The sequence below is a fragment of the Adelges cooleyi genome, unplaced genomic scaffold (genome assembly GCF_023614345.1).
Source record: "Adelges cooleyi isolate 19-005CV unplaced genomic scaffold, UGA_ACOO_1.1 ACOO_flye_CR_arks_rails_tigmint_CR_PRNA_9, whole genome shotgun sequence".
In the NCBI taxonomy this organism is placed as follows: domain Eukaryota; kingdom Metazoa; phylum Arthropoda; class Insecta; order Hemiptera; family Adelgidae; genus Adelges; species Adelges cooleyi.
Genome location: NW_026096579.1, coordinates 5,009,734 through 5,037,289, shown reverse-complemented (window position 1 = coordinate 5,037,289; position 27,556 = coordinate 5,009,734). Strand labels below are relative to the sequence as shown.

General features: G+C 30.7%; 4 protein-coding genes across 15 annotated transcripts; all 4 read left to right on the top strand.

The window, feature by feature from the left end:
- The first annotated feature begins 4,819 nt into the window (after positions 1-4,819).
- On the top strand, positions 4,820-14,430 carry LOC126846596 (facilitated trehalose transporter Tret1-2 homolog). Of its 11 annotated transcripts, none has more exons than XM_050586216.1 (5): positions 4,820-5,032; positions 5,520-5,700; positions 5,757-5,925; positions 6,064-6,088; positions 6,587-8,812. In XM_050586216.1, the coding sequence occupies exon 5, from the start codon at positions 6,595-6,597 to the stop codon at positions 7,900-7,902; it is 1,308 nt and encodes a 435-aa protein (XP_050442173.1). In that variant the 5' UTR covers positions 4,820-5,032; positions 5,520-5,700; positions 5,757-5,925; positions 6,064-6,088; positions 6,587-6,594; the 3' UTR covers positions 7,903-8,812. The 11 variants fall into 11 exon arrangements, 10 of the variants coding, with proteins under 10 accessions (XP_050442173.1, XP_050442172.1, XP_050442167.1 ...); XM_050586215.1 differs by having other exon boundaries at positions 6,563-8,812; XR_007686907.1 differs by lacking the exons at positions 5,757-5,925; positions 6,064-6,088 and having other exon boundaries at positions 5,572-5,700; positions 6,563-8,159; positions 8,201-8,812.
- A 243-nt stretch (positions 14,431-14,673) lies between these two features.
- Positions 14,674-17,445, top strand: LOC126846493 (facilitated trehalose transporter Tret1-2 homolog). 2 transcript variants are annotated; one of them, XM_050585926.1, is made up of 2 exons: positions 14,674-14,875; positions 15,492-17,445. In XM_050585926.1, exon 2 carries the CDS (start codon positions 15,631-15,633, stop codon positions 16,804-16,806), a length of 1,176 nt encoding a protein of 391 aa, XP_050441883.1. In that variant the 5' UTR covers positions 14,674-14,875; positions 15,492-15,630; the 3' UTR covers positions 16,807-17,445. The 2 variants fall into 2 exon arrangements, with proteins under 2 accessions (XP_050441883.1, XP_050441882.1); XM_050585925.1 differs by having other exon boundaries at positions 15,506-17,443.
- A 177-nt stretch (positions 17,446-17,622) lies between these two features.
- LOC126846927 (facilitated trehalose transporter Tret1-like) lies at positions 17,623-22,989 on the top strand. Its single transcript, XM_050586825.1, has 2 exons — positions 17,623-18,389; positions 20,143-22,989. Exons 1-2 carry the CDS (start codon positions 18,344-18,346, stop codon positions 21,477-21,479), a joined length of 1,383 nt encoding a protein of 460 aa, XP_050442782.1. The 5' UTR covers positions 17,623-18,343; the 3' UTR covers positions 21,480-22,989.
- Positions 22,990-23,595: 606 nt separating this feature from the next.
- LOC126846571 (facilitated trehalose transporter Tret1-like) lies at positions 23,596-27,370 on the top strand. The gene is made up of 3 exons (XM_050586162.1): positions 23,596-23,886; positions 24,272-24,374; positions 25,774-27,370. The coding sequence occupies exons 2-3, from the start codon at positions 24,329-24,331 to the stop codon at positions 27,120-27,122; spliced, it is 1,395 nt and encodes a 464-aa protein (XP_050442119.1). The 5' UTR covers positions 23,596-23,886; positions 24,272-24,328; the 3' UTR covers positions 27,123-27,370.
- The last annotated feature ends 186 nt before the right edge of the window (positions 27,371-27,556 follow it).

The window sequence follows — 27,556 nt, the reverse complement described above, 5'->3', positions numbered from 1 at the left end:
CACAATCAGTAACACTTGGACGTGTAATAGTGGCGCAATTATACCTGAATTATGGAGAGAACTTGAGCATTAATAATTACACTTAGTCTAAAAACAAAACGAAAAAATTGGAGGGATTTTGGATGACAATGTTGACGAGGTCCTGGGCCCTCCCCTAATTACGCCACTGTCTTGTACTCATATCTAATCATTCTTATAAAAATTATTGTCAATCAAACAAATTTTATTCGCGATCAATCATTGCTTATCATAATATATTTTGTAATTCATTGCTGTGACATAATAAAATACTTGTACGAAAATCTATCAATATCGCTTTACACAGCATTGTTCTATGCATTTTTTTAATGTAGGCTAATAAATACATTAGTATAATGTTACATATTTTCTGCTTATCGTCGGCTAAATTCTCGTGTAGACGTTTAAAGTTCTAAAAAAAATTGGTTGTTTTTTTTTTAACCTTTGCTCACTGGAGAAACTAAAACGGTGTATCCAGCCGAAAATGTATATAAATATAACACAATAATATGAAAAAATAAATTTTAAAAAAAATAAGAATAAAAAATTACACGGCTGCCGATGCGAATTTCAATTCTTATTTTTTAAATAATAATACTACTAATAATATATAAGTCGTTGTTATATATTATTTAACCGCAATGTTGTTACTGTTAATTAAGATACGTGAATAATAATATAAGAATGGTTATGTTTGACGTTAGAGTATTTTGTCGGGGATTTTTGTTCTTTGATAATAATATGTAGTTTATTCATTAAAATTGGAGTAATGTTTTATAGCGTTTAACAAAGTATAAAAATGATGACACTTATTCAATTCCTATTGTCAAACTCTTCTATTGTGACTTGTGAGCAAATTTTATTATATATTTTATTTATTATGATGATGATAATAATATTAAGGTGGTGATTAATTTGTGTGATATGATAGTTACTTATTTTTTTTCGCGTCTCCGTAATTTTTTTTAATCTTCTTTTATCGCTCTTGTGCGTTATATTACTTCATGATAAGTAATAATATAATATAATATTACGGAATTATAATACATGTCGATGTACGCCAGGGGCTGATTGAACCGATAAGGGATTTAAATAAACATTGACCATTTGTTGATCTGTTTAATAAAATATTTTATTTAAAAAAATACAATTACTTAATGAAATAACGCGGCATAAAATAGAATTCTAAAAATTCGTTAACAAAAAAAAAGATAAAATAGTTGAAGTATTATTCTTAGCCATTAAGCCCTGATGGTTGTTGCATTTGATGTAAAACACATTTTCGTGTAAGTCATATAATACCATTCAATGTGTATTAATATTGTTAATGTGTTCCGTTTATTGTTTTTTTTTTAATAAATTATTTTCTGTATTATTATTATTGTTATTATATCGTTACTAAACGTGGTTACTATACAAATACTCTTTATCGAGTACATATTATGTTTCAAGAAATATAAAAATTACAAAAAAGTTTATAAGTATACACATATATATATATTTATTTATTTTTCACAATATGACAATCACACCGAATAGAGATGTTTCAGTACCGTTACGTGTGTTAAATTTAGAGAGTAAAATTATAAACAATATATTTGTGCATAATATTATGTATTTATTTATATACATGTATACCTATTCAATGTTACCTACCTTTTAGAGAAAAATCATATTTATCGAATTTTCTTACAAATAACATATCGTTGGTGGAGTTTGATCTCTGTTATGAATGATTACTTTGTACGTATAAATATAATATTTTGTTTCACTTTAATTTTAAATTTCAATTTAATTAATGACGTTGAAAAAATCACCCATGTCAATACGATGTTAGTTAAGGTTAAACATTATTTTTGAAATTGCTTCTTCGTTTATTTAAATTTATCAAAATCATTTTTCGAGCAATGTGTTATATTTATATAAACTATTACGATTAATTATTTATTATTAATTCATATTTTTTGAGCAAAAGTACAAACTAATTTATTGACTAGTTCAGCTGATAATCTTCTAATTATTAATCTAAACTATAACAGTAGCTGTTTATGGTGGCATTACTAAAGGCAACTTGTTCACGTCATGCTTTGTTTTAAACTTTTTATCATATTTCTAAGATGTGCCAAATATAATAACATGACTCTTAGTTTGTACTGCGATTTTTGTTCTGTACAATAATTATATTTTATGGTATCGAGTTATACGGGCACCCATTAGGAAACTATCCCCACTAGCTCTTTTAGATGTTAAAAAATAATAATATTGAGATACGAACAATTGATTTTTTAAACATAATATTATAATATATAACTGATTAGTTATTTGACGCTTGTGAAAAAAAAAATTTGATGTTAATTATAATATTGTTAATAACACTTTAGAAAAATTCTAATAATTATCCTTTAGCTTTTTAACAATGGCCTATCGCAAAAATAATAAATAAATAAAAAAAGAGAGTATATATTATTATGTTTTTCCCTCTCTGAAATTCCTTTTGCGGGTGCCCAAGGACTTGGTCCTGTTAAACTATATGTGCGAATGATGTATACTGCTAATTTCGTAGCAAAGATCAATAATCATTATAAATTCAAGTGATTTTATTGATGTTAAAATATGTATTGTGACTTTTTTTTTTCTATGTTCAATACTATTGTTGTAAAATCGTTTTATTTTTATTTTATTATATTATTAATTTGTTTAGAAAATATTTATTTTGATGCTCGTTTTGTTTTGCTCATTACCGTTCTTCTTAACTGTTGTTGATGTAATATTAATATTGTTGTATTTATTCCTTCGTATATTATATGTGTGTATATATTTATTGGTATTGTTCGAAATTTTTTTCAGATGTTATTAAACGAAATATTCTATATTATGTAAAGTTAGTACTTATTGATATTTTCCAATCAATTCCCCATTGTGTGTGATTAGATTATAATCTTTCCAGAAACGAATCAAAATGCTTGGTTCTTAATAATACTTTAGAGGGTATGTTGGTCTTAACAAATAGCTTAAAAATTCAAATGACAACCTTAAATCAGAAGTAAATAGTGTTCGTGATAAAGTTTCAATTTTAGAATTTAACTAACAAGTCAGTTATACATTTTTCATTAGGCGGGTTGATTTTAGAAGCAAAACATAGGTTTATGAAAAGTAAAAATGCTAATAAATTAGTAAAGCAGAATCGCCTAATGAGGAGGTTAACCACGATACACTGAAAATTGCTAAAGAGTTGATAACTTATCTAAATTTAATGTAATAATCTAATTAAATATGTACAAAAAACTAAAATTCTCTTCGTCCATCAAACCTAATAGTAATTATTTCTGTTTATGGTGTAAAAATTATAATACATTTTGTGTAAATAACTGTAAAAACGTAATAATAGTTGTAAAAATGTTTTTGTTGGTTTTTATCAAAATGTTAGAGGTTTGAGAACTAAAATTAAGTTCATGAGAAATTTAAGCAAAAAGGTTCATGAATTTTCAGAAACGAGGGCTTTAAGCAAAGCTTTGTCAAAATGTTGTTACTTGAATTATTTGTGCAATGTACAAAAATAGTTTAACGTCTAATCCATCATACTTTTGGACTTATGTAAAAAAGTGAATTGCTTATCTACTACTTTAGAGTTAGGACAATTGTCATTATAAATTGCAGTCTGACTTGGATAAATTTTACTGGATTTAACGGATTAAAAATTTTAATGAGAGTAATGCTTACAAATTACTTTTGCAAGAACTAAATCTTATAATTATCACCAGCATATATAATTAATGGCTGTAACCTCATTGCTGTAAATCATGTTAAAGATCTAACAGTTTTTCTATCTGGTGATTTATCCTTTACGAAACACATCACATATATTTGTAAAAAAGCTTCACGTACATTAGGATTTTTAATGAATTTCAAAATATTGCATGCTTAAAAACTTTATATATTGCACTATTGTATGGTCTCCATATTATGTGGCTTGTGATATTAATAAGATTGAATCTTTACAACATCGATTTTTAACTTAATTATTCTACATTATTATTATTTCATTACTAAGTTATTTTTACTATTCACTCCTTTAATCATAATTTATATTTACAAACCATATGTTATTTACAATTTTCTGTACTGTACCTAACCTCCTAACCTAACCTTATGATAAATAAATAACCTAACTAAAAGTTTAAAACCATAAATTTAATTGTTTTAATTACCGGTGAGGTAGAGTTTGTCGATTGTTGTACAACAAAACAAATAAGCAACGTAAATAAATTATAATTTTTATTCAATGTTCATTTTTAAGCATTTGTATTGCATATTTGAAATGCCTGCTTAGTGTGTAATATTTCCCGATTCACAAAATATTATAAATGCTTTAAGTTTCAACATAACCATTATTAAAGATACATAAAGATGTTTATAACTACTCATTATCTAAAATTATCAGTTACCCGATCAAATTGATGAGTACCCGGCCATTTACAGTACCCGTTAAAATACAAAAGCTCTAGTTGTTACTGCTTATGTACATGGATAATTCGTTATTAATGTATTAACTACAGGATTTAGAGATTATCGACAATAATTTAGGCTTTAGTCAGTTGCGTTAGTTTTGAGTAATACTAAAATGATCCAACACCATAAAAGTATAAAATATTTGTCTTTCTATTTGGTTAAAGATCGAGTTACCCTCTTGAAAAAAAAATCCTCTTGAGTTTTTAATATAGATAATTTTTTCTTCAATTTTAAAAAGTCATGTGGTTTTTGTAGCATATTGTTTTATATTCCACTAATCAGTATGCGTGCTGTTGAGGGTTAAGCAAGTTATAATTAAGCTTTGTACGGTAAAAAATTACTTACAATATAAATATTTAAAGTAGCATCCGCATGTTTAGTTTTTAATATACAGAACGTTGATTAATTTTTTATTAAAATTAATAATTAAATAAATAGTTAGCACAATAAAAAAAAAAATAATAATCAAATTCAATTACAAGGAAATTGAAAACAATTTATTGTGGTAAGTTGTAGTAAACAAGACAATAAGGAATAATTTATAAATTATTTTTTGTTAATTACGTATGATTTACAGATGTATGTGTAATAATATGTCTTTGCTAAAATAATGTTTCTGAGATGTAAAAAAAAGTTGAATTAATTTCAACGTTTGTTATTAGAAACAATTTTCTATAACTTACATTTGGTTTATGGCATTGTTAAAAAATGTATACTGTGCTAGAAAAAAAGTTTTTCTTTTTCTGACGTTTAAAGTAATATACATATAGTGTTCTTCGACCTGAATACCTAATGATGGGAAATATTTAAGATTCGAATACCAGTTAGTATTAGAATTCTTTGGATACATTTCTAATAATGGGATAGTACCAATACTTACTATTAATTTAACTATTTCAATTATTCGAATCTAAAATTACATAATAAATATACCTCATATCAAACATAACCTTATGTTAATAATAAATACTATTTTGTTTTATATATTTAAGCTACGCACACTATTTATGTATTAATTCTACATAAAAAAATGATGTGTTGCAGTATCAATATGATATAACTAAATAGTTACTATTCTAAAATACAAAGCAAATAATATAATAAAAAATCATACGACATTTTTCAAAATGGCTGTACCAGCGCTGATGAAACAATTGTTTGCTACTATTGCAGGTAAGCTAAACAAATGATACATGTTTTAAATGTTACAATACAATGCTCTGTTTAAGTGTAAACAACGTATGCAGAGATGCATAATTTGCCCAAAATCAGTGCAGCAATATTGAGTATTGTACTGCATTTCTAAATGCATAGAGAAAATAAGATATTGACTCTGACGCTTCGGTTCTCAATCATGATAACTATTTAATTTATCTAACGGAAGATATTATGAAGCTCTTCTTAAAAGTCTGTTTGTCACTGACTTATTCAGGCCGTCTTTCATCTTTCGGAAATGTGACGCAAAATCCTTGGCTTTATTCTTGATCTCTTTGGGTCCTTTATCATTTCACAACGTAAGACCTGAGGTTGACGCTCACTCGAATCGTAACTATATCTTAAGGTGAAAGTAAAAAATAAAAATACACTTTAAATTTGCAATGAAACAAAATGAAGATTTTTTTCTATCGGAAAACTATCTATATTATGTAAAATTAAGCTTACAAAGTATAAAATTCAAAACAAGTAGTTATTGGTATACTTTAAAGTTAGTAGTATTACATTGGGTAAGAATAAATAATTGACAAGCGATTTTAATGAATTCGAGCATACACCGGTGACAGATAGCATTTACCAAATATCATTTTTCCTTAAGTCGCTGTGTTGCAAACAAATTTCAATTCGTGTCGTCTACTACTGTGAACACTCCTTCGAGCGAGGGAGACTCGCCTGTCCCGTAAGCCGTGTATCAAATGAAACCTAGTTAATCCGGATAAATTCACCCGACCACCGTAATGGGGTATACCTCATGTTGTAATAATTGTGTGTTTTAAAAATATTTTCGACTCTTATTCATTTATTGTTTTATGGTTTACAGCTTCCATTTCCATATTTATTGCAGGTAACTTTATGGGATGGCCTTCTGCATCTGCCGATAAGTTACTTCATCATCAGACTGACTTTAACGTAACAATACCACAATTTTCTTGGATCGTGTCTGTAATGGATTTGGGAAACATAATCAGTCCCATACCTGCCGGCTACATGATGGACTGGTTCGGACGCAAGTGGATCATAACGTTTCTAGGACCATTATACATCATTGCGTGGATACTCCCGATATGTATAGGTAACATATGGTCGCTATGCATATCCAGATTCATGGGCGGCCTGGGAAAAGGAATCGCCTTTACTGTGGTGCCAGTTTTTCTTGGAGAAATAGCTGGAGTCAAAGTACGCGGAGCATTAAGTACCGTAATTGCTATTCAGTTAGCCGGAGGTCTTTTGTTCGAAGTCATTATAGGTCCCCACGTGACGTACCGAACTATGAATATTACTTCAGCCCTAGTCCCTGTGATATTTTTGATAATGGTCATTTGGGTACCCGAATCCCCTTATTATTTATTGAAGAAAGGCCGCCGAGACGAAGCTGCTAAATGTCTTCGTTGGTACAGAGCTGGAAACGATACAGAATTACAAAACATGGAGCAAAACGTCCAAGACGAAATGAAAAACAAAGGAACGTTTAAAGAACTCTTCTGTAATCCGAAAAATTGTAAAGCAGTACTCATCATAGCTACAGCTTGTTTTGCTCAAAGAGCGGGTGGAATCAGTAGCTTCATTGCGTACTCAACATTATCTCTTCCTGAACCGGTACCATTTGGTCACAAATCTGATTACATAATATTATTCGCTGTACTGAAAACCGGAATTAACTTTATCGGTTTGCCTTTAGTCGACAAAATCGGACGACTGCCTTTGCTGATATTTTCTGAAGTGTCATTAGGCTTAGTCACTTTCATTAACGGTCTATTTTTTTTCATGCAAAAATATACCGACATGACTCAGTACAACTGGATCTCTTACGTTTGTTTGGAATTGTTTCCAACCATGTATTCTTTGGGTGTAGGGTTTATACCAGTGGTATTTTTAGGCGAAATGCTTCCGGTGAACGTGCGATCTCAAGGCTCAGCAATCATGTCCATAATATTAGCGTTTAGTACATTTATCTCCAATAAAATGTTTTTGTTCATCTCGTACTCTTACGGTTTTTATGTTATGCTGTGGATTTTTTCAACCATTAACTTGGTTTGCGCATTTTTGGCTTATGAAATGGCAATTGAAACTAACGGGAAAACATTTTCGGAAATTCAAGATATGTTGGAAAACAGTTTAAATAATGACTTGGTGGTAAAACAAAAAAGCATCAATAAATAAATCCGAATTTGTAATTGTTGTACATTTACATAATTCTTGATTGTTCTATAAAACTGTGATTCATACAACTATTTATGTATAAACTACTTATAAGTAAGATAAAAAAGTAATTTAATATATATATATATAAACGCTTTATTATACAAGTCCCGTATAAGAATATTTGTTTTTAATATTAAATAAAATAACGGAAATTCGGGAGAAGAGTCTATTGATAGGGGGGGGGGGCAAATGGACAGGAGAAACCGGTGATAGATGTAGAACCAGCTACGGCCAATGACAAACAAAAAGGCGGCAGCAAGAAAAGAATAGTGGGGTGACAACACGCAACAGCTTATATTAACTACAGGCAGCAGCGGAACGAACAACTGGTACCAAGCACTCATCACAGCCCTGGAGATGGAAAATTAAAGGCTTTCGAAATCATATTTAATAGTGGATAAAAGCTCCCTAATACACCTTGTTACACGACATGCATTATAAATGTATGACCAAAAAAGGGTTTTCGAAATAATTAACACCAACTTTTTGGGGAAAGTTACAAAGTACTACCTGCTCAGTGGTTCCAAAGTACGAGAACTCGTTGTAACTTCAATGCCAACGTTACAAATGTTGTTTAACAAATTATGTCAAAAATAGTTGTTTAAATCTTTTATGACCATATATCAATTTTTAATTTTCAATACTGTATATTTAGTACAGTCATCCAACCTATTTTCTTTCATAGAGCACCAGTCGAAAATTACTTAACCTTAGCAATAGGGGGAAAAATAGTTCATTTTCAACAAGAGTATCCTTAATTTATATTATAATAATAATTATTATAAAACACTTTGAAGTAAAAGTTACAGGATAAACCACTATTATTTAATTGTCTTACTCGTATTACCCAAATTATTAATAGTTTTTTAGTATTTTTTACAATGATATACATTTTTCTAATTAAAATATACTTAATGATCAATATTATTGTTACTATTTTTATATTGTTTTATTTTGTTAAGTATCCGCTTACATTTTCAGGTTATTATACGTGTTTTATATCGACTTAATGTATTAAACATTCATTATTAAAGAAGTACTAAAGAAGTTTATGGCTACTCATTATCTATGATTGTCTGATACCCGATCGAATTGACGAGTACCTGGACATTTAAGGTGTCCGTTAAAATACCAGAGCTCTAGTTGTTACTGTTTCTATACATATATAATTCATTATTAATGATGAAATATTAGATTATAGTTACTACGGGATTTAAAGACTATCGACAATAATTTAGGCTATAGTTAATTGTGTTAACTGTTAGTTTAGTGTGATAGTGAAATGATTCCACATGATGAAAATATTTCAAATGGATGAACTTTTGATACACTACTACTCTTGCTTGGTTTATGCTATGTTTTTTTTCAATATAAACTTAAAACAGAAAAACACATAATTATAGGGAACTAAAAGATTTTGGTATATTTTAGCTTTGATGCGGACTTTAAACATTTTAATTATACACCACGTCAACATTTAAATACTGTAAACAAGGTATGAGTAAAGACATTTTGCTGGAAGATGTGTACACTGCGCACACTGTTGCTGAGTAGGTACTTTCTAAAATTGCCATTCTAGGTCAATATCATTTTATTATAAATGACGTTATTGAACCTTCAATAATAACGTCAAACATCTCACCTATAGCAAGTGTGTTCATAGTTTAAAAAATATATATGTGTATATTTAAATGAACTGTTACTTATCACCATTAATTAACGTAATTATTTGTCGTTTAATACTTTTACATATAAATGTTTATAACAAATTAATATTTTTAATATTTTTAGTTAGAATTTAATAATAATTGTACACGGTGGATACTATAAAATCCAACGTTATAACATCAAGCTATACACATTATATGGTAAGTACCAATACTAAAATGTTTTATCTAGAAACAATACTAGATATTTATATAATGACTCATAATACTACAAATTAGATAGTAACCCGATTGTCTAGCTACCGGATTTGTACGACAACAATAAAAAGTAATAGGTCTTGTTAAATAAAATTATATTGATTGCTTACTTTAGTTGAACATTTTTATTTCATTAGATAGTATTATATGATTATATTATTCGTTAATGTGTAGTTTTGAACCGATTAATAACTTAAAACTCAAAATTTTTATTTAAAGAGGTTTAAGTTGATTTCTGTTACTATTGACACATATTTAAAATTAATAATTATTTTATAGACATAAAATGTTTTATTAAATCAACTAAAAACAATGATGCTTCTTGTGACAAATTTATTAATTTTTAAAATAATTTACTAAATCTCGATTAGTTTTGATAAGAATTTCAAATATGTTTTTCTATTTGGTTAAAGATCAAGATCTCCTTTTGATTTTTTGATGTAGATAATTTTTCTTTAAATTTAAAAAGTCATGTTGTTTTTGAAACATATTGTTTTATATTCCACTAATCAGTATATGTGCGGTTGTGGGTTAAGCAAGTTATAACTAAGCTTTGTGCATTCAAAAATTATTTACAATATAAATATTTCAAGTATGCATCCGCTTGTTTAGTTTTTAATATACAAAACGTTAATTCATTTTTATTACAATTAATAATTAAATAAATAGTTAGCTCAATAAAAAACAATAATAATGATCAAATTCAATTACAACAAGGAAATTGAAAACAATTTATTTTGGTAAGTTGTAGTAAACAAGACAATAAGGAATAATTTGTAAATGTTTTTTGTTAATTACGTATGATTTACAGATGTATGTGTAATAATATGTCTTTGCTAAAATAATGTTGCTGAGATGTAAAAAAAGTTGAATTCTTTTCAGCGTTTGAAATTAGAAACAATTTTCTATAAATATATTTTTTAAATAACATTTTGATTAAGACTTACATTTGATATATGGCATTGCTAAAGAATGTGTACTGTGCTAGAAAAACATTTTTTTCCTTTTTCTGACGTTTAAAGTGATATACATATAGTGTTCTTCGGCTTGAATACCAAATAATGAGAAATATTTGAGATTCGAATACTGATTAATATTGGAATTCTTAGAATCCAAAATTACAATTATAATTATACCACCTACAACATAGCCAAAAGTTAGTTATTAAACCATAGTTAAGAATATTAATTTTTGAAATCATAGGACTTCATTAATAATTTAAGGTAGTTTAATATCAGGTTATATTAAAACTTTAGAATTATACGCTATAAACTAACAAAACAAGGCCATCAATTTTACGGTTAACTAAACTAAACTAATACTAAATAAATAATTTTTTTTTTTTTATATAGTTTGGCTACTCACTCTATTTAAATATTAATTCTACATGAAACAATTATATGTTGCAGTATCAATATGATATAACTGAATAGTTACTATTCTTTAATACATAGCAAATAATATACTGCACAATTTTTCAAAATGGCCATACCAGCGCTGATAAAACAATTATTCGCTACTGTTGCAGGTAAGCTAAACAAATGATACATGTTTTAATTTTATAATACAATATTATATTTAAGTGTAAGTAATGTACTGAGAGATGCATAATTTGTCCATAATCAGTGCAGTAATATTAAATGTTGTACTGTTATTTAAAATGCATAGAGAAAATAAGATATTAACTCAGACACTTCTGTTGTCCATCATTATAAACTATATTTTAACTTTACGGAAGATATTTTGATTTATGAAGCTCTTCTTAAAATTCTGGAAAACTATCTTTATAATGTAAAATTTAGCTTATGAAGTATAAACTTAAAACAAATTGTATTGATTTACTTTAAAGTTAGTAGTATTATATTGGGAAGAATAAATAAATGTCAGACGACCTACATATGTGTCCGTTACATAATAGTCGGCCATTTTCCGATTTACAAGTATAAATGTCAGTCAGATATCTAGTTTTATTATTTTATATTATCTATAATACATGTGTGTGAATAGCCAATCTATTTCTATTATTATAATTTAAAATATCCTAAACCGTGATTAACACTCACTAAACACCTGTTGTTAAGGTGCATATCCACGTGTGCAAATCCGAATTTTCATTAGGTATCTTATTAACAAGTTTAATTAATGCGAGCATGCAGTGGTGTCAGCCGGCATTTACCAATTGTGATTTTTCCTTAAGTCATTATGTTGCATACAAATTTCAAATCGTGTCGTCTACTACTGTGAACACTCCTTCAAACGAGGGAGGCTCGCATGTCCTGTATGAAGTGTATCAGATGACACCTAGTTAATCCGGATAAATTCACCCGACCACCGTAATGGGGTACACCCCATGTTGTAATAATTGTGTGTTTTAAAAATATTTTCGACTCTTATTCATTTATTGTTTTATGGTTTACAGCTTCCATTGCCATATTTATTGCAGGTAACTTTATGGGATGGCCTTCTGCATCTGCCGATAAGTTACTTCATCATCAGACTGACTTTAACGTAACAATACCACAATTTTCTTGGATCGTGTCTGTAATGGATTTCGGAAACATTATCAGTCCAATACCTGCCGGCTACATGATGGACTGGTTCGGACGCAAGTGGACCATAACGTTTCTAGGACCATTATACATCATTGCGTGGATACTCCCGATATGTATAGGTAACATATGGTCGCTATGCATATCCAGATTCATGGGCGGCCTGGGAAAAGGAATCGCCTTTACTGTGGTGCCAGTTTTTCTTGGAGAAATAGCTGGAGTCAAAGTCCGCGGAGCATTAAGTACCGTGTTTGCCATTCAGTTAGCCGGAGGTCTTTTGTTTGAATTCGTTATAGGACCTCTCGTGACGTACCGAACTCTAAATATTACTTCAGCCCTAGTCCCTGTGATATTTTTGATAATGTTCATTTGGGTACCCGAATCTCCTTATTATTTATTGAAGAAAGGCCGCCGCGATGAAGCCGCTAAATGTCTTCGTTGGTACAGAGCTGGAAACGATACAGAATTACAAAACATGGAGCAAAACGTCCAAAACGAAATGAAAAACAAAGGAACGTTTAAAGAACTCTTCTGTAATCCGAAAAATTTTAAAGCAGTACTTATCATAGCTACAGCTTGTTTTGCTCAAAGAGCGGGTGGAAACAGTAGCTTCATTGCGTACTCAACATTATCTCTTCCTGATCCGGTACCATTTGGTCACAAATCTGATTACATAATATTATTCGCTGTACTGAAAACCGGAATTAACTTTATCGGTCTTGCTTTAGTCGACAGAATCGGACGAAAGCCTTTGCTGATATTTTCTGAAGTGTCATTAGGCTTAGTCACTTTCATTAACGGTCTATTTTTTTTCATGCAAAAATATACCGACATGACTCAGCACAACTGGATCCCTTACGCTTGTTTGGAATTGTTTCCAACCATGTATTCTTTGGGTGTAGGTTTTATACCAGTGGTATTTTTAGGCGAAATGCTTCCGGTGAACGTGCGATCTCAAGGCTCAGCAATTATGTCAATAATATTAGCGTTTAGTTCATTTATCTCCAATAAAATGTTTTTGTACATCTCGTACTCTTACGGTTTTTATGTTATGCTGTGGATTTTTTCAACCATTAACTTGGTTTGCGCATTTTTAGCTTATAAAATGGCAATTGAAACTAACGGGAAAACATTTTCAGAAATTCAAGATATGTTGGAAAACAGTTTAAATAATGACTCGGTGGTAAAACAAGAAAGCACCAATAAATAAATCCGAATTAGTAATTGTTGTGCATTTACATAATACTTGATTGTTCTATAAAACTGGGATTTGTACAATTATTTATGTATAAACTACTTGTAATGAAGATGTTCATGAAAAAGTAATTTTATCTATTTAAACGATTTATTAACGAAGTTATTTTTAATGGTGAATAAAAGTTACATAACACACCTTGTTACACGACATACATTTTAAATGTATGCCAAAAAAGGGTTTTTGAAAGTAATAATTAACACCAACTCTTTGGAGAAAGTTACAAAGTATTGACTACTCAGTGGTTCCAAAGTACAGGAAGTAACTTTAAAGCCATTTTTACAAACGTTGTGTAACAAATTATTGTAAAAAACCGTCGTTTTAAAGTTTTATGACACTGTATTAATAATTGTAACTTTCAGTTCTGTACATTCAATACAGTCATCTAACCTATTTTCATTCGTAAAACATTAGGCGAAAATTGCTTAACCTTGGTAATAGATGGAACAAAAAGTTTGTTTTCAACAACAGTATCCTTAATTTATATAATAATAATATTATAACATCCCAGATTTGGAGAAAACAATCTTGGGGTAAGAGTTACAGGATAAACCACTATTATTTAACTGTCTTATATTTCATCTATGCGCAGAATGTACTGAGTGCCACCAATTTATCAATAGTTGGTACATTTTTTTACAATGGTATTAATTTTAATAATAAGAAAAACCCTAATGACCAATGTTATTAATTAAAAAATAATATGTATTTTTTTTGTTATATTGTTTTATTGTTGTAAAGTACCCACTTACACGCTCATGCTATTGTACGTGTTTTATATTGACATAAAGTATTAAACATACATTATTAGCATCCGTTTATGATTAGACTAGTAATTTTTTGAAAGTTAATTTATAGTTATGTTATAAATGATTATCGTTTTAAATAATAATGCTATCTATAAGTCATAATTTGCTTATTTGCATAATTTACAATTTGCTTATCTTAATATAATATGGCTGCGAAAACTCTTAGTAATATAACTTTCTGGTACGATAAATGACAGTAGAAGAACAAATGTATAAGTAAGAATTCACTAGAGTTTAAAAATGGTTTCTAAGTATTTCTATCTAAGTTGGAATTATTTGTTATTCCCTTTTCACAGATAATATTTTCTTCATTAATAACTAAATTAGGTGTTGGAATTTCTTATAACATGATTGATTGGGCAATTCTTAAACAACTATTCGCTACCATATCGGGTAAGTTTAAGAATATAATACAAAATTATAAGATTAAAAATATGTATATTGATTACACTATCAAAATAATTATTCACTAATACAATTTTTCAAATGTAAATTAATATCTATATTTATAAATTTTATAACTTCGAATCATTTATACACTTGAATTTCATTTAAAGTAAAAGTAAAAATAATAATAATAATATTTAATGATAAAACTTTTATTTACAATTATAACGCATTTATTAGACTCTCCGACAAATTGTACAACACTAGCACTATGATTAATCTTTTCAAAATTAACTTGACTGCATCCATTTTTTCATACTTTATTGCATTATTCTAAATAAATAATAGTCGGAATAAATACCCTTACCACTAAACTTAATTCAGTTATCACTTATCCATTATTATTCACCTCTTGTCACTTATCCGTTATTACAGATCTCTTATCAGTTATCAGTTATACCTTATCACTTACATCTTATCAAAATACTCTATCAGTGATCCTTTATCATTAATGTCGTTTACTTTGATAAAGTATCAGTGATAAGAAATCGTAGGGGTTTCGTATAACGCTATTTTTGTTTTTATGCTCAGCTAAAAACATATTCATAACATAAAAATGTAGTGTTGTTTGTTTAGCGTCTCTGACAATATTCATCGCTGGTTGTTGGCTAGGCTGGCCTTCCGTTACTACTGAAAAACTGCTCAACAACCAAACTGACTTCAACATAACATATAGACAATTGTCTTGGATCATATCCATCATGGACATTGGCAACATATTAAGCCCTGTACCAACTGGGTTCATGATGGATTGGTTTGGACGAAAAACTACAATAGCAGCTCTGGGGCCAATGTACACAGCTACATGGATGCTCCCGTTGATGGTTAACCAAGTGTGGGCGTTGTACCTTGCCAGGTTTTTGGCTGGCATTGGCAAAGGAATTGCCTACACTGCAGTGCCAATATTTTTGGGTGAAATAGCTGAAGTGAAAATCCGCGGTGCCCTGAGTTCTGTGTTCGCGATTCAGCAATGCGGTGGCGTTCTATTCGAAACGATTATCGGGTCGTATGTGACGTACACAAATTTAAACATTATTTCTGTTACAGTTCCTGTACTGTTTTTCATTATGTTCATTTGGGTACCCGAGTCTCCTTACTTTTTATTAAAAAAAGGCCGTCGTGACGAGGCCGCTCAATGTCTACGGTGGTACAAAAGCGGCGATGATTCTGAATTACAGGAAATGGAACAAACCGTAAAAAACGACATGCAAAACAAAGGAACCTATTTGGAACTTTTGTCCAATCCGAAAAACCTGACAGCGATTTCTATCATAGCCACAGCGAATATCGCACAGAGAGCAGGAGGAGTCAGTTGTCTTTTAGCTTATTCGTCATTAATGTTACCCGAACCGGCGCCAATTGGTCAAAAGTCCGATTATATCATTTTGTTTGGCGTGCTTCTGACCGCTATCAGTTTTGTCGGAATGGCGTTAGTGGACAAAATTGGACGGAAACCTCTTTTGATACTATCCGAGGTGTCTTTAGGAGTGTTTATGTTTATCAACGGTCTATACTTCTACATACGCTGTTACACAGCTGATATGACAAATTACAATTGGATCCCATATTTATGTTATGAATCGTATGCCTTCATGTTCGCCATGGGCTTGGGGTTTGTCCCAGTAGTATTTTTGGGAGAAATGCTTCCGGTCAACGTGCGTTCTCACGGTTCAGCACTCATGTCAATAGTCTTAGCATTTAGCTCGTTTGTTTCCAACAAAAGTTTTCTGTTCCTCTCTTATGGTTATGGGTTCTATGTTATGTTTTTTGTCTTCGCAGCCGTCAATTTCATTTGCGCCTTACTAGCCTACTTATTTTCGTTTGAAACTAAAGGTAAAACTTTCGCAGAAATTCAATCTATATTGAAAAAACATTAATCGTATGCGGCATAAAACCATATCGAAGTGCAAATGAAAATTGTAAATGACAATATTGTTGTCCTAGGTTCTTCACAAATCACAAGTGTGAATATTTGTGAAGCTCAGATAGTAAATTATTTTACGTTTATATGATAATATATAATATTATATTAACATTGCAGGGTTTATTCGCTTTTAGCTACCTAATTTCTTTATAATGTAATACAACGTTGCATTTTGCACTTGGTTGAAAATTCTTGACAATTCTTGATGTTTTATAAAATTACTAGGTTAAATTTTATTTTTTAGATAAAATTACAACTACAGCTAACTTTTACAAAGTTGGTTTTGATATTATCTTGAACTAATCAAGTGCAATTTTTACATCTAATAGGTCAATAGGTAAGTTTATATTAGCCAAAGTGAACAATAATCATTAACCAGACGAAATAAACAATATGTATGCGATGCTGAAACCTAACTACATACCTATTACAATTCCTATTTCTTTACAAGTACCCTAAATTTAATATAAATTGTATTTAGTCGGTATTTTTACAAATCAAGTCTAATTATTTCCGTTAAAGTATGTTAAAAATAACATATTTTCTATGTTTAAATATTTGCCTTTAGTATGCTATCCATAGTTTTGTCATTCCTAAAAGTCTATAGGCCATAGCATTAATGTAATTTAAAGAATTTCGTATTCATAATTCATTTTTAAAAATATTATTTACAATACTATATTATTTAAATATTATTTAACTTTTAAGTATTAGAAATAATTTCCAAACATTTATACAGATGATTTTAAATCACATTTTGGAAACATTCATTATTGCGCTAAAAACTCATCAAAACATAATTAAAAAATATTGAAAATATGTTTGACACTATTTTGAAAATATTTCAACTGTTTTACTGTTAAGTATTTAAATCAATATTTTATTCATTAGTTATATTATAACTAAACTCGCAAGCACCGGACGATGAAATACTACAATATTCCACCGTTTATAAATGACATTCCTCTGTTTTCTGATTATAAAACGTACTATAAAATAATAATTATCTGAAAATAAATATTAAGTATACATAGTTGAGGTATAGCCTTCAATGAACCAACTATTTTGTTTATTCATCACAAGGTGATTACTTTTTTAGCTTCTATTATAAGATAATAACTCAAGTAGGTAACAAGTCAAAAACAACATTTATTAATTATAACACCCACCTTTGTGTTGAAGTAATCATTTTATAATCATATTATGAAGTACAATCCAATGAAATATATGATATTATAAGATTTTGCGAATTAAAACATTCGTATTATCAACTTAGTGACTAAATCACTTTACTCGATAAGAGTAAACTATGAAGTAAAAAAAAGTGACGCATTAAAATCACAGTTATTACATTATTAATGTCAAAAGGAAAATAACAGTCACAAAAATAACAAATATCAAAAATACAATTTAAAACTTATTTCAATTTCAAATAGATGTACCTAATTTAATCTTAGTTATTTTTTATTTTAACCGGGATCATACATACAATGGCTAGCAACGGATTGGCGAAACAAATATTCGCTACTATATCAGGTTAGCAGTCTTAGAATTTACTAAAAGTTTAATGAAAACAATAAAAACTAATCTTGATGTACCATAAAATTATTATTTAAACTTTCGACGCTTAAAAAAATAGAAATATTTTAACTTTAGATCTTAGTAGTCAAATTCATTGTTTCCTTCCCTTCCTTTCATAACTAAAGTTAATAATATAATATTAAGAATATGTATTAGAATCATAATCTTATACTAAAATAAATAAAAATAGGATGTACATTTAATAGACAATTCTAGATACAGAAATTTGTTTCAACTACAAAACAAGTTTTCATATTTATTAAATCAAGAATAGTGTTTTATCGTAATAACAATTTAATTTTGTAGTAATAACACTATTAATAGTATCAAGTTTTTAGTGATTTTCACAGTTTTTCTAAGCTTTAATTTAATTGTATATATAAAAAAATAGTTTTTATGCTTTTATTAATATAATAATAGCAAAAAACTACAATGGTTTAGAAAGTATATTTTTTAATATTTTTAATTTTAAGAAACCACCACAATAAAAATTTAACTAAATGGACAAGTAAATCGCTAAATTTTTAAGTGAATATGTAAATTACGTTACGTTCTGAAGTTATCCACTTAGATTTTCATTAAATCTTATATTCTTAAAAACGACTTCTGAGTTTTGGCCGGTTTAACTTCACTGTGTTAGGTATATACTAGAGATCCCTATTACACGTGTATTCGATTACACGTGAAACCCGTGTAATTAACATACACGTGTACACGTGTAATTATAAATACACGTGTATTCAAAACAATTTATTTTTGTTATCAATTTTAGTTTTACGTTTAATATCACGTCTATTTAATTATACGAACTCAAACACAAGTATAATTGTGTAAATACGTTAACCAAACTAACATTTTTAACAAAATAATTTTTTTTAAATACACGCGTATTTATAATTACACATGTATATACACGTGTATGTTAATTACACGAGTTTCGTGTACACGTGTATTTAAATTACACGTTTAAAATCACAGGCACTAGTATGTACCTAAAACAATTTTTTTCTCATAAAATGTCAGTAAACAACTTTAAAAATTTTAAGTTATTAAAAACATTAATAATAATAGGTAGTGTTCATGTAATACACATCAATTTTCATGTCCTTGCCTTTATTTAGTTATCTTTATGAATCACATTACTAAGTATTGTTTTCACAATCGGTTTTCAACTAGAGATAGTTTAACTTATCGCCTCTCATATGTATTGTTGCTTAGCATTATGTTGTTATTTATATTATTGTTGCGGGTGTAATCAGAATGCACAATACTTGAAGCACAATCGATTTTTGTACGAGAAAAAAAATTAGATTTCCTATTGAAGGGGCTGTAGTCAAAATTGGGCATTATTTAGATATTTTTTTATTCAAATCATTTATTCGAATGACCGACGAATTATTTTTTTTTTTTTTTAATAGGTCATCTTAGATTTTGTCGAATAAAAAAATTGTTCGGGTAAATCATCTTAAATAGTATCGAATATAGAGAATATTCAAATAAACTAGTTGTTATTCGTTATTTGAATAAAAAATGCCTAAGTCTGACTGTGGTAGATTGACAAAAAAAATAACTACACTACCGATAAAATATCAAACCAGTAGACAGTATACTAAGCTTCACCTCCCAAGATTACAATAAACACCAAACCGCCACACCATCAGTGTTAGAATAACAGTATAACATTATAATGAATTTTGTATTTGTTTAGCGTCTTTGTCGATATTTATCGCCGGCTGTTGGCTCGGGTGGCCAGCCGCTACCACCGACAAGTTTTTAAACCACCAGACGGGCATCGAAGTGACGTACCCTCAGTTATCGTGGATCGTATCTTGTATGGACATAGGAAACGTGCTCAGCCCGATTCCGGCTGGTTTTTTGATGGACCGATTCGGTCGGAAAAAAACCGTCATTTTTCTGGGACCGGTGTTCATCGTTTCCTGGGCACTGCCCGTGTTCCTGAACCATATTTGGGCATTATACCTGGCCAGATTCTTGGGCGGCGTAGGCAAAGGAGTGTCCTACACTGTGGTGCCGATATTCCTGGGCGAGATAGCCGGAGTGAAAATCCGCGGAGCCCTGAGTTCGGTGTTTACCATTCAATTGGCAGCCGGTATGTTGTTCGAGCTCGTTGTTGGGCCTATCGTGACGTACAAGACTCTGAACGCCATTTCGGCGGTGGTGCCCGTGCTTTTCTTCATTCTGTTCATTTGGATAGCCGAATCTCCGTATTACTTGCTGAAAAATGGCCGCCGCGACCAGGCGGCCAAATGCCTCGGCTGGTACAGGGCCGGCGACGACTCGGAATTACAACTGATGGAGGCGACCGTCCAAGAGGAAATGATGAACAAAGGAACGTACAGTGAACTTTTTACGAACAAGAAAAATCTGAAAGTGCTGTTCATCGTGGTCTCCGCGTGTTTCTCCCAGCGGGCAGGAGGCGTCAGCAGCCTGATAGCCTTTGGGTCCCTATCACTTCCCGACCCGTCGCCGCTGGTCAGCAAATCCAACTACATTGTCCTGTTTGGAATCCTGCACGTGGCCTTATCGTTCGTCGGCATGTCTCTGGTCGACGTCGTCGGTAGAAAACCGCTGTTGATACTGTCCGAAGCATCGCTGGGAGTGATAACCTTCGTGTACGGGCTTTATTTCTACGTGGGGATGTACACGGACGTGTCCCAGTACAATTGGGTGCCGTACGCGTGCTATGAAATGTTCTCCGTCATGTATGCTTTGGGCGTAGGCTTCATTCCGGTGGTGTTTTTAGGCGAAATGCTCCCGGTCAACGTGCGCGCCCACGGGTCTGCTGTCATGTCGATTGCGTTGGCATTTAGTTCGTTGGTTTCCAACAAGATGTATCTGTTCGTATCGACCACGTACGGGTTCCACGTTATTTTGTGGGTTTACACGGTGGTGAATTTAGTGTGCGCCTTTTTGGCCTACAAAATGGCCCTGGAAACCAAAGGTAAAACGTTCCTAGAAATTCAAAACATGTTGGAAAACAGTGGAAAAAATGGTTCGGAAGGAAAAATCAACGCGAAAACATAAAAGCATAGTAATATTATACTAACTTTGACGATACAATTTTACGGTTTACTTCGATGCTTGAGTGGACATAAAAATTCCCTGCTAGTTATTTTTAAAGTCGCTCTCGATCATCAAAAAAGACTCTTGTCTATCTATTACATTCCTCTATATAGACATAATTAGTTAATAACTAATAATGTTTAACACTTGGAATAATTTTATTATAAGAGTAATTAGTAAAGCATATATTGCACACCTAGATCAAAACTGTAGGAACTTAAAAAAACTTATTTTCAAGTTTAATTACTTTAACTTGTTGATTAAACTTAAACTGTTTATTTTAATAAAACAGTTTTGTACAACCAACTTGCGTGCAATCCGCTTGATATCCGAACAAAAACTAAAGTTTTAAACGGTTTTGGTAGTTAGAATTATGGAATTAGTCATTTTTACAAAAGGTGCTTACAGCTTAAATTTGTTTTGTTGGCTCATGCAACTTCGTTTGTAGAATCCGAATATACAAATAACTAAAAATAGGTACTCACTTTTTGAGTTGTTACAGTTTTGATCTTGGTGTGCGACATGAAAAATAAGAACATTTTGTTTAACTTAATAACTTATATATATAGATATATATATTTATTAGTTTACGTTCTTCATATTTTATTATATTTTGTGTATTAATATTACCTTGTTATCTTGTTTATGTAAATAATACCTACGAGAATTTTATTTTAACTCTGTACACTTTTTCCAACACCACAAAACTTTTGCATTATATAATAAGATAACAATTTGACGATAATAAATTATGATAGATCAAGACAGACATATTATTAACCATGTATTAGTTAGAAAGGGGCCTAACCTAACCGGGGGATGTTCGAAATTTATTTCAAATTATTAGAAAAGTTAGGTTAATTTATATCTGAAAATATACAAAAAGAAAAATGTATGAAACTTAAGATATACAGTTATATTATGCTGTGGTAGCCAATCAGGCAATCACCCGGTATTATTCAACTACAAACTATACTGAATATTATGGTTATAATGAGAATGATGTAAAATGGAAATTATTAGACCTTTAAAGCACTCGCAATATATTAATACACTTAATTATAATCTTAGCTCTGACTTGATCACTACAGACGAATAATTTACTATTCGGATTATCTTACTACAATTACATTATGATAATTAAATAATGATCAAATACAATTATAGAATTGCAATTAACGACATAATCATATATGAATAATTGCAATGACATAATAAATAATTATAATATCGGTCACATTTAAGTGTTTCCAATTTTTCACCATTATTTTAATCGTAGGACCAATGCCTTAACACTACCAAACCAAAGTTGAATAAAAATAAACCCAGTAAAGTAATTAATATAGTGACAATACACCAAATGATGTTCAGCCGATGTTTATCATGTTTAGAGATAATCATCCATTATATAGTTGGGTATTTTAATTTGCTAATCTATTGTCAGCAGTTTATTATACACATATTTTGAATTTTTTTTAGTCATAGTAATTGTTTAATTTTCAAACCGATACGGGTATTTGTAATATATTGACGTTTTCTTTGAGATTAAATATCTATTAACTACAATAAAAACAAAATATGGTTTATAGAAATTAGCTAAAAGCAATTTGCGTTTAAATCCTTCGCAAGTATTATTCTCAAATGTAAAGTACATCAATTGCTTTGACATAGGTACGTTGAAGTTTCCATCTCGTTTTTCCACAAAAATCGAATTCAATTAAGAACATTTAAACCATAAGGGTCTATGCTATACTTTTTTAAATACCCCAAAGTAATGACCTACGACACCATTGGACTAGTTAATAATGATAAAACGGGACATACTATTGTGCACGGTTGTATTAAAATATGATGTGTCCAAGGATAACCCATAGGTTATCTGCAATTATTAACCACTGAATATTATTGTAAAAGACATTCAGTACGTAGGGTTCTAATAAGGTTTATGGAATTTGTATCGTTAAATGTCAAACTTATTGTAGGCTTAATGACTGTATTATTTTTATTAGTTTATAATAATTATTATCCTATACAATTTCACTACAGTGATGGTATTTTTGTAAATAGCGATAAAAGCAATTTTCTTGCCACACAATCGAGCACATTGTGGCAGATGCTAAACGACGCGGTGTAATCGTTGTAACTAGTTTCAATAATATCAAATGGCTACTTGATCATTACTTTTACAATGACACATATCATTATATTAGTGTGTAACTGAGATTTGGTCGTATAATGTCATGTCTCGTCACATTCTAAGCTACACAACTAATCGGAAATATCTCAACAAACATAAAGCGCTAAACGTCTTATTTTTATGAGGACCTACTATATAGTGCAATTAATTATATAATTTAAAAAAAAATAGGTAAGTTGAACATATACTTAAACGCCGTGTACTCCTCATCATTACTTATATGTACTTATTATTACATATATCTAACAATATGCATGCACCTACCTATTTTGGGTCTATAAGGGCAAATGACAATATTTTTGGCAAAAATGAGTTAGACCATTAAATATGTAAATTAAAATACCCAAATAAAATTTTTTTTAAAAATGTAATACTTAAATAAGTTTTTGCTAAGTATTACAAACTATTTTATTGACCATCCTATTTTAGACCCAAAGTACAGAAATTATTATTACTATTAAGTAGCTGTATATAATTTTAATTGAATGTATCTACATAATAATTAAATTACCTACACAATTAACAGGATTTATAAATTGACAATTTTTTTTTTTAGAACAATAAAATTAATTTACTGTGATATATATATTATATACACACAACTGTATACAAAATGATGGACAAAGCGTTATTGCGCCAAATCTTTGCCACCGTGTCAGGTAAGCAGATCTTATGTTACAGTAATATTATTTTTTATTTTTTTTTATTTTACAATACGGGCGTTAGCCAAAAAACAATATTTAAACAGTTTAACATCAAAAAACTTAAGTATTAATATTATTTATAAATAAATATATAGCATGCAATAAATATTATACAAAATAATGATTACAAAAATAACTACATGATTAATAACTGAATAGAGACACTTTTTTTTTGATTGGCTAAATGTCAACGTATTTACATAATTTACAAAGATAGTAAGAAATAATTATGAAGTATGTATATTTTGCTCTGCCTTTTTCCACACAAATTAGAAAATCAACCAGCAAAGCATATCTTACCAAATAAATTCTATCATTTACATCCATTGCATAATTTATTTCACATATCGCCATGCCCTAATAAAATGTGTATTGACATTGGTTTATTTTTTTATAATCATACTTTTACTTTGTTGAATATAATAATGATAATAAAAGTTATAGTAAAATATATTATATACATAAATTGTTGACGTTCAAACATGCTAGGTATAGATATATTTAGTATTTATATGGTCTTTATCTTCTGGATAGTGAATTCAGGGTGAACTGAAAATTCTATCTACACATTTTAAGGGTCAGGGGGTCCCGGATAACGTTCAGTAAACGATCAAGCTTTTAGAAATGTCTACAATTAAAAATTGAGTGATTAACAACCATCATTCCGTGGTTACGAAAATGACAAATAAAAGTGTTAAGAAGCGTAGCCGACTACTACACACTTTTTATATTTTATAATTCATAAATAAACAAAGATTCTCTTGGCGAAACCCTACATCTAATGTAATCACACCATAGTTATACTTGAATACTTATTCAAAACCCAGAAATTTAACTAGTTTTCTAAATGTGACTTTAACAGGTCCATTTTTTTAAAAATGTGTAGGGTTATGAATAAATGAAGGAGAGTTAATACATTTTACGAAAAAATAGTAGAATTATTAGAAAGGCGACAATTTTGATAACAATTATTCTAGGAGAATTTGTATATTTTGTTTCATTAATGAAAAATTGCCCGTTACATGAATTACGATTGCATAGGTCTTTTTAATACCTAGCGCCCGTAGTCGTTGTCGTTCCACCTAGCCTACGACTAAGTTCCTTATGCGAACATAATAGTAAAACATTTTCTTAGGTGCTTTACAATCACAAGATGATTACTTGTCTTCTACATCGTCACCTCGTGCCATAAAATAGGATAGGATAGACAGTTCCTTTCTCCGCAAATCCCTATCCATCACCACTTCTATCTCCATTTGTTTTCTTCGGTCTACCTTTGCTTGTAAATCCCTCCACGCAAATTTGTCTTCCCATATGGTATTACATGTCTAAATCGAAAGTGTTTGTTGTTTAGCTTCCATGTCGATATTCATCGCTGGAAGTTGGGTGGGCTGGCCTTCTGCTACCACAGAAAAGTTCATCAAACACCGAACAGGCATTGACGTGACCCTGTCACAACTGTCCTGGATTATATCAATAATGGATTTCGGAAACGTGTTAAGTCCAATACCGGCTGGCTACATGATGGATCGATACGGCCGCAAGATAACCGTAGCAGCACTCGGGCCGTTGTACATTGTTTCGTGGGCGCTGCCGGTGTTCATCAACAACATTTGGGCGTTGTACCTGGCCAGATTCTTGGGCGGCTTGGGCAAAGGCGTGTCCTACACTGTTGTGCCGGTGTTCCTGGGCGAAATAGCCGGAGTGAAAATCCGCGGAGCTCTGAGTTCCGTGTTTGCCATTCAGCTGTCCAGCGGGATTTTGTCCGAGGTCATAGTCGGACCTCACGTGTCCTACTGGATGCTGAACATGCTGTCCGGTTTGATTCCCATCGTTTTCTTCCTAATGTTCATCTGGGTACCGGAATCTCCGTATTATCTGTTGAAAAAAGGACTACGCGACGAGGCGGCCAAATCCCTCAGGTGGTACAGGGGCGGCAGCGACTCCGAACTCCAGCAAATGGAAGAGAATGTCCAGGAGGACATGAAGAACAAAGGCACCTTCCGGGAACTGTTCACCAACCCGAAAAACGTCAAAGCTCTCATGATCATAACGACGGCCAGTTTTGCGCAGCGAGCCGGTGGCATTAGCAGTCTCCTGGCTTATTCCACGCTTACACTACCCGATCCAGCGCCGTTTGGTCCCAAAATCAACTACATAATCGTGTTCGTCGCACTGCTGACCGGCGTCAACTTTGTCGGTTCGGCTTTGGTCGACAAAATCGGACGAAAGCCGCTGTTGATACTGTCGGAAGTGTCGTTGGGCGTCATCACGTTCATCTACGGTTTATTCTTCTACTTGCAAAACTACATGGACATGTCCAAGTACCACTGGGTAGCGTACGTTTGCCTGGAGATGTTTTCCGTTATGTTCGCAATGGGAATCGCGTTCATTCCCATAGTGTTCCTGGGCGAAATGTTCCCAGTCAACGTGCGCTCTCAATGTTCGGCCATCATATCGATTGTGCTCGCTTTCTGTTCGTTCGTCTCCAATGAGATATTCTTAATCGTGTCAGCAAATTACGGATATAATGTCATGTTATGGACCTTCACAAGCATAAACTTCATATGCGCTTACTTAGCATACAAAACAGTGATTGAAACTACTGGTAAGACATTCGGTGAAATTCAAGTTCTCCTGGGAGAGAGTTTGAAACGAAAAACCATAAAAGGAGATCTCCTGGAGTCAGAGTCGGGAGTCTAACATTTAAACATTTTTAGAGCTTATCGATGTTCAAAAAATAAACTAGTACAATTTTGGTCAGATACCAACGCGGAGATGTATTTAAATATTTTGTACAGTTGTGCCTACTGTTTTCCTTTAAATGTATTATATTTTTAGTTTAAATAATAACGGATATTATATAATTTCACACGTCATGTGTATCACTTAAAATGTTTAAAATAACTTAAGTGTGACTTATTTATAAATATAATTCGTTTTTACATTGATTCCTATCATATATTTATATGTTTAATCATTTAACAACCATATAAATCATAATCAACAGGGGGAAAGAAGTAATTCTTCAATACCAGATTAAAGATCCAATAGATGCTAAGTAGGTACAATTAAGCGGAAGTATACCTCGTGTTACCAGAAAAGACAATTGCGTAGAAACCAAAAAGAGAAGCAAA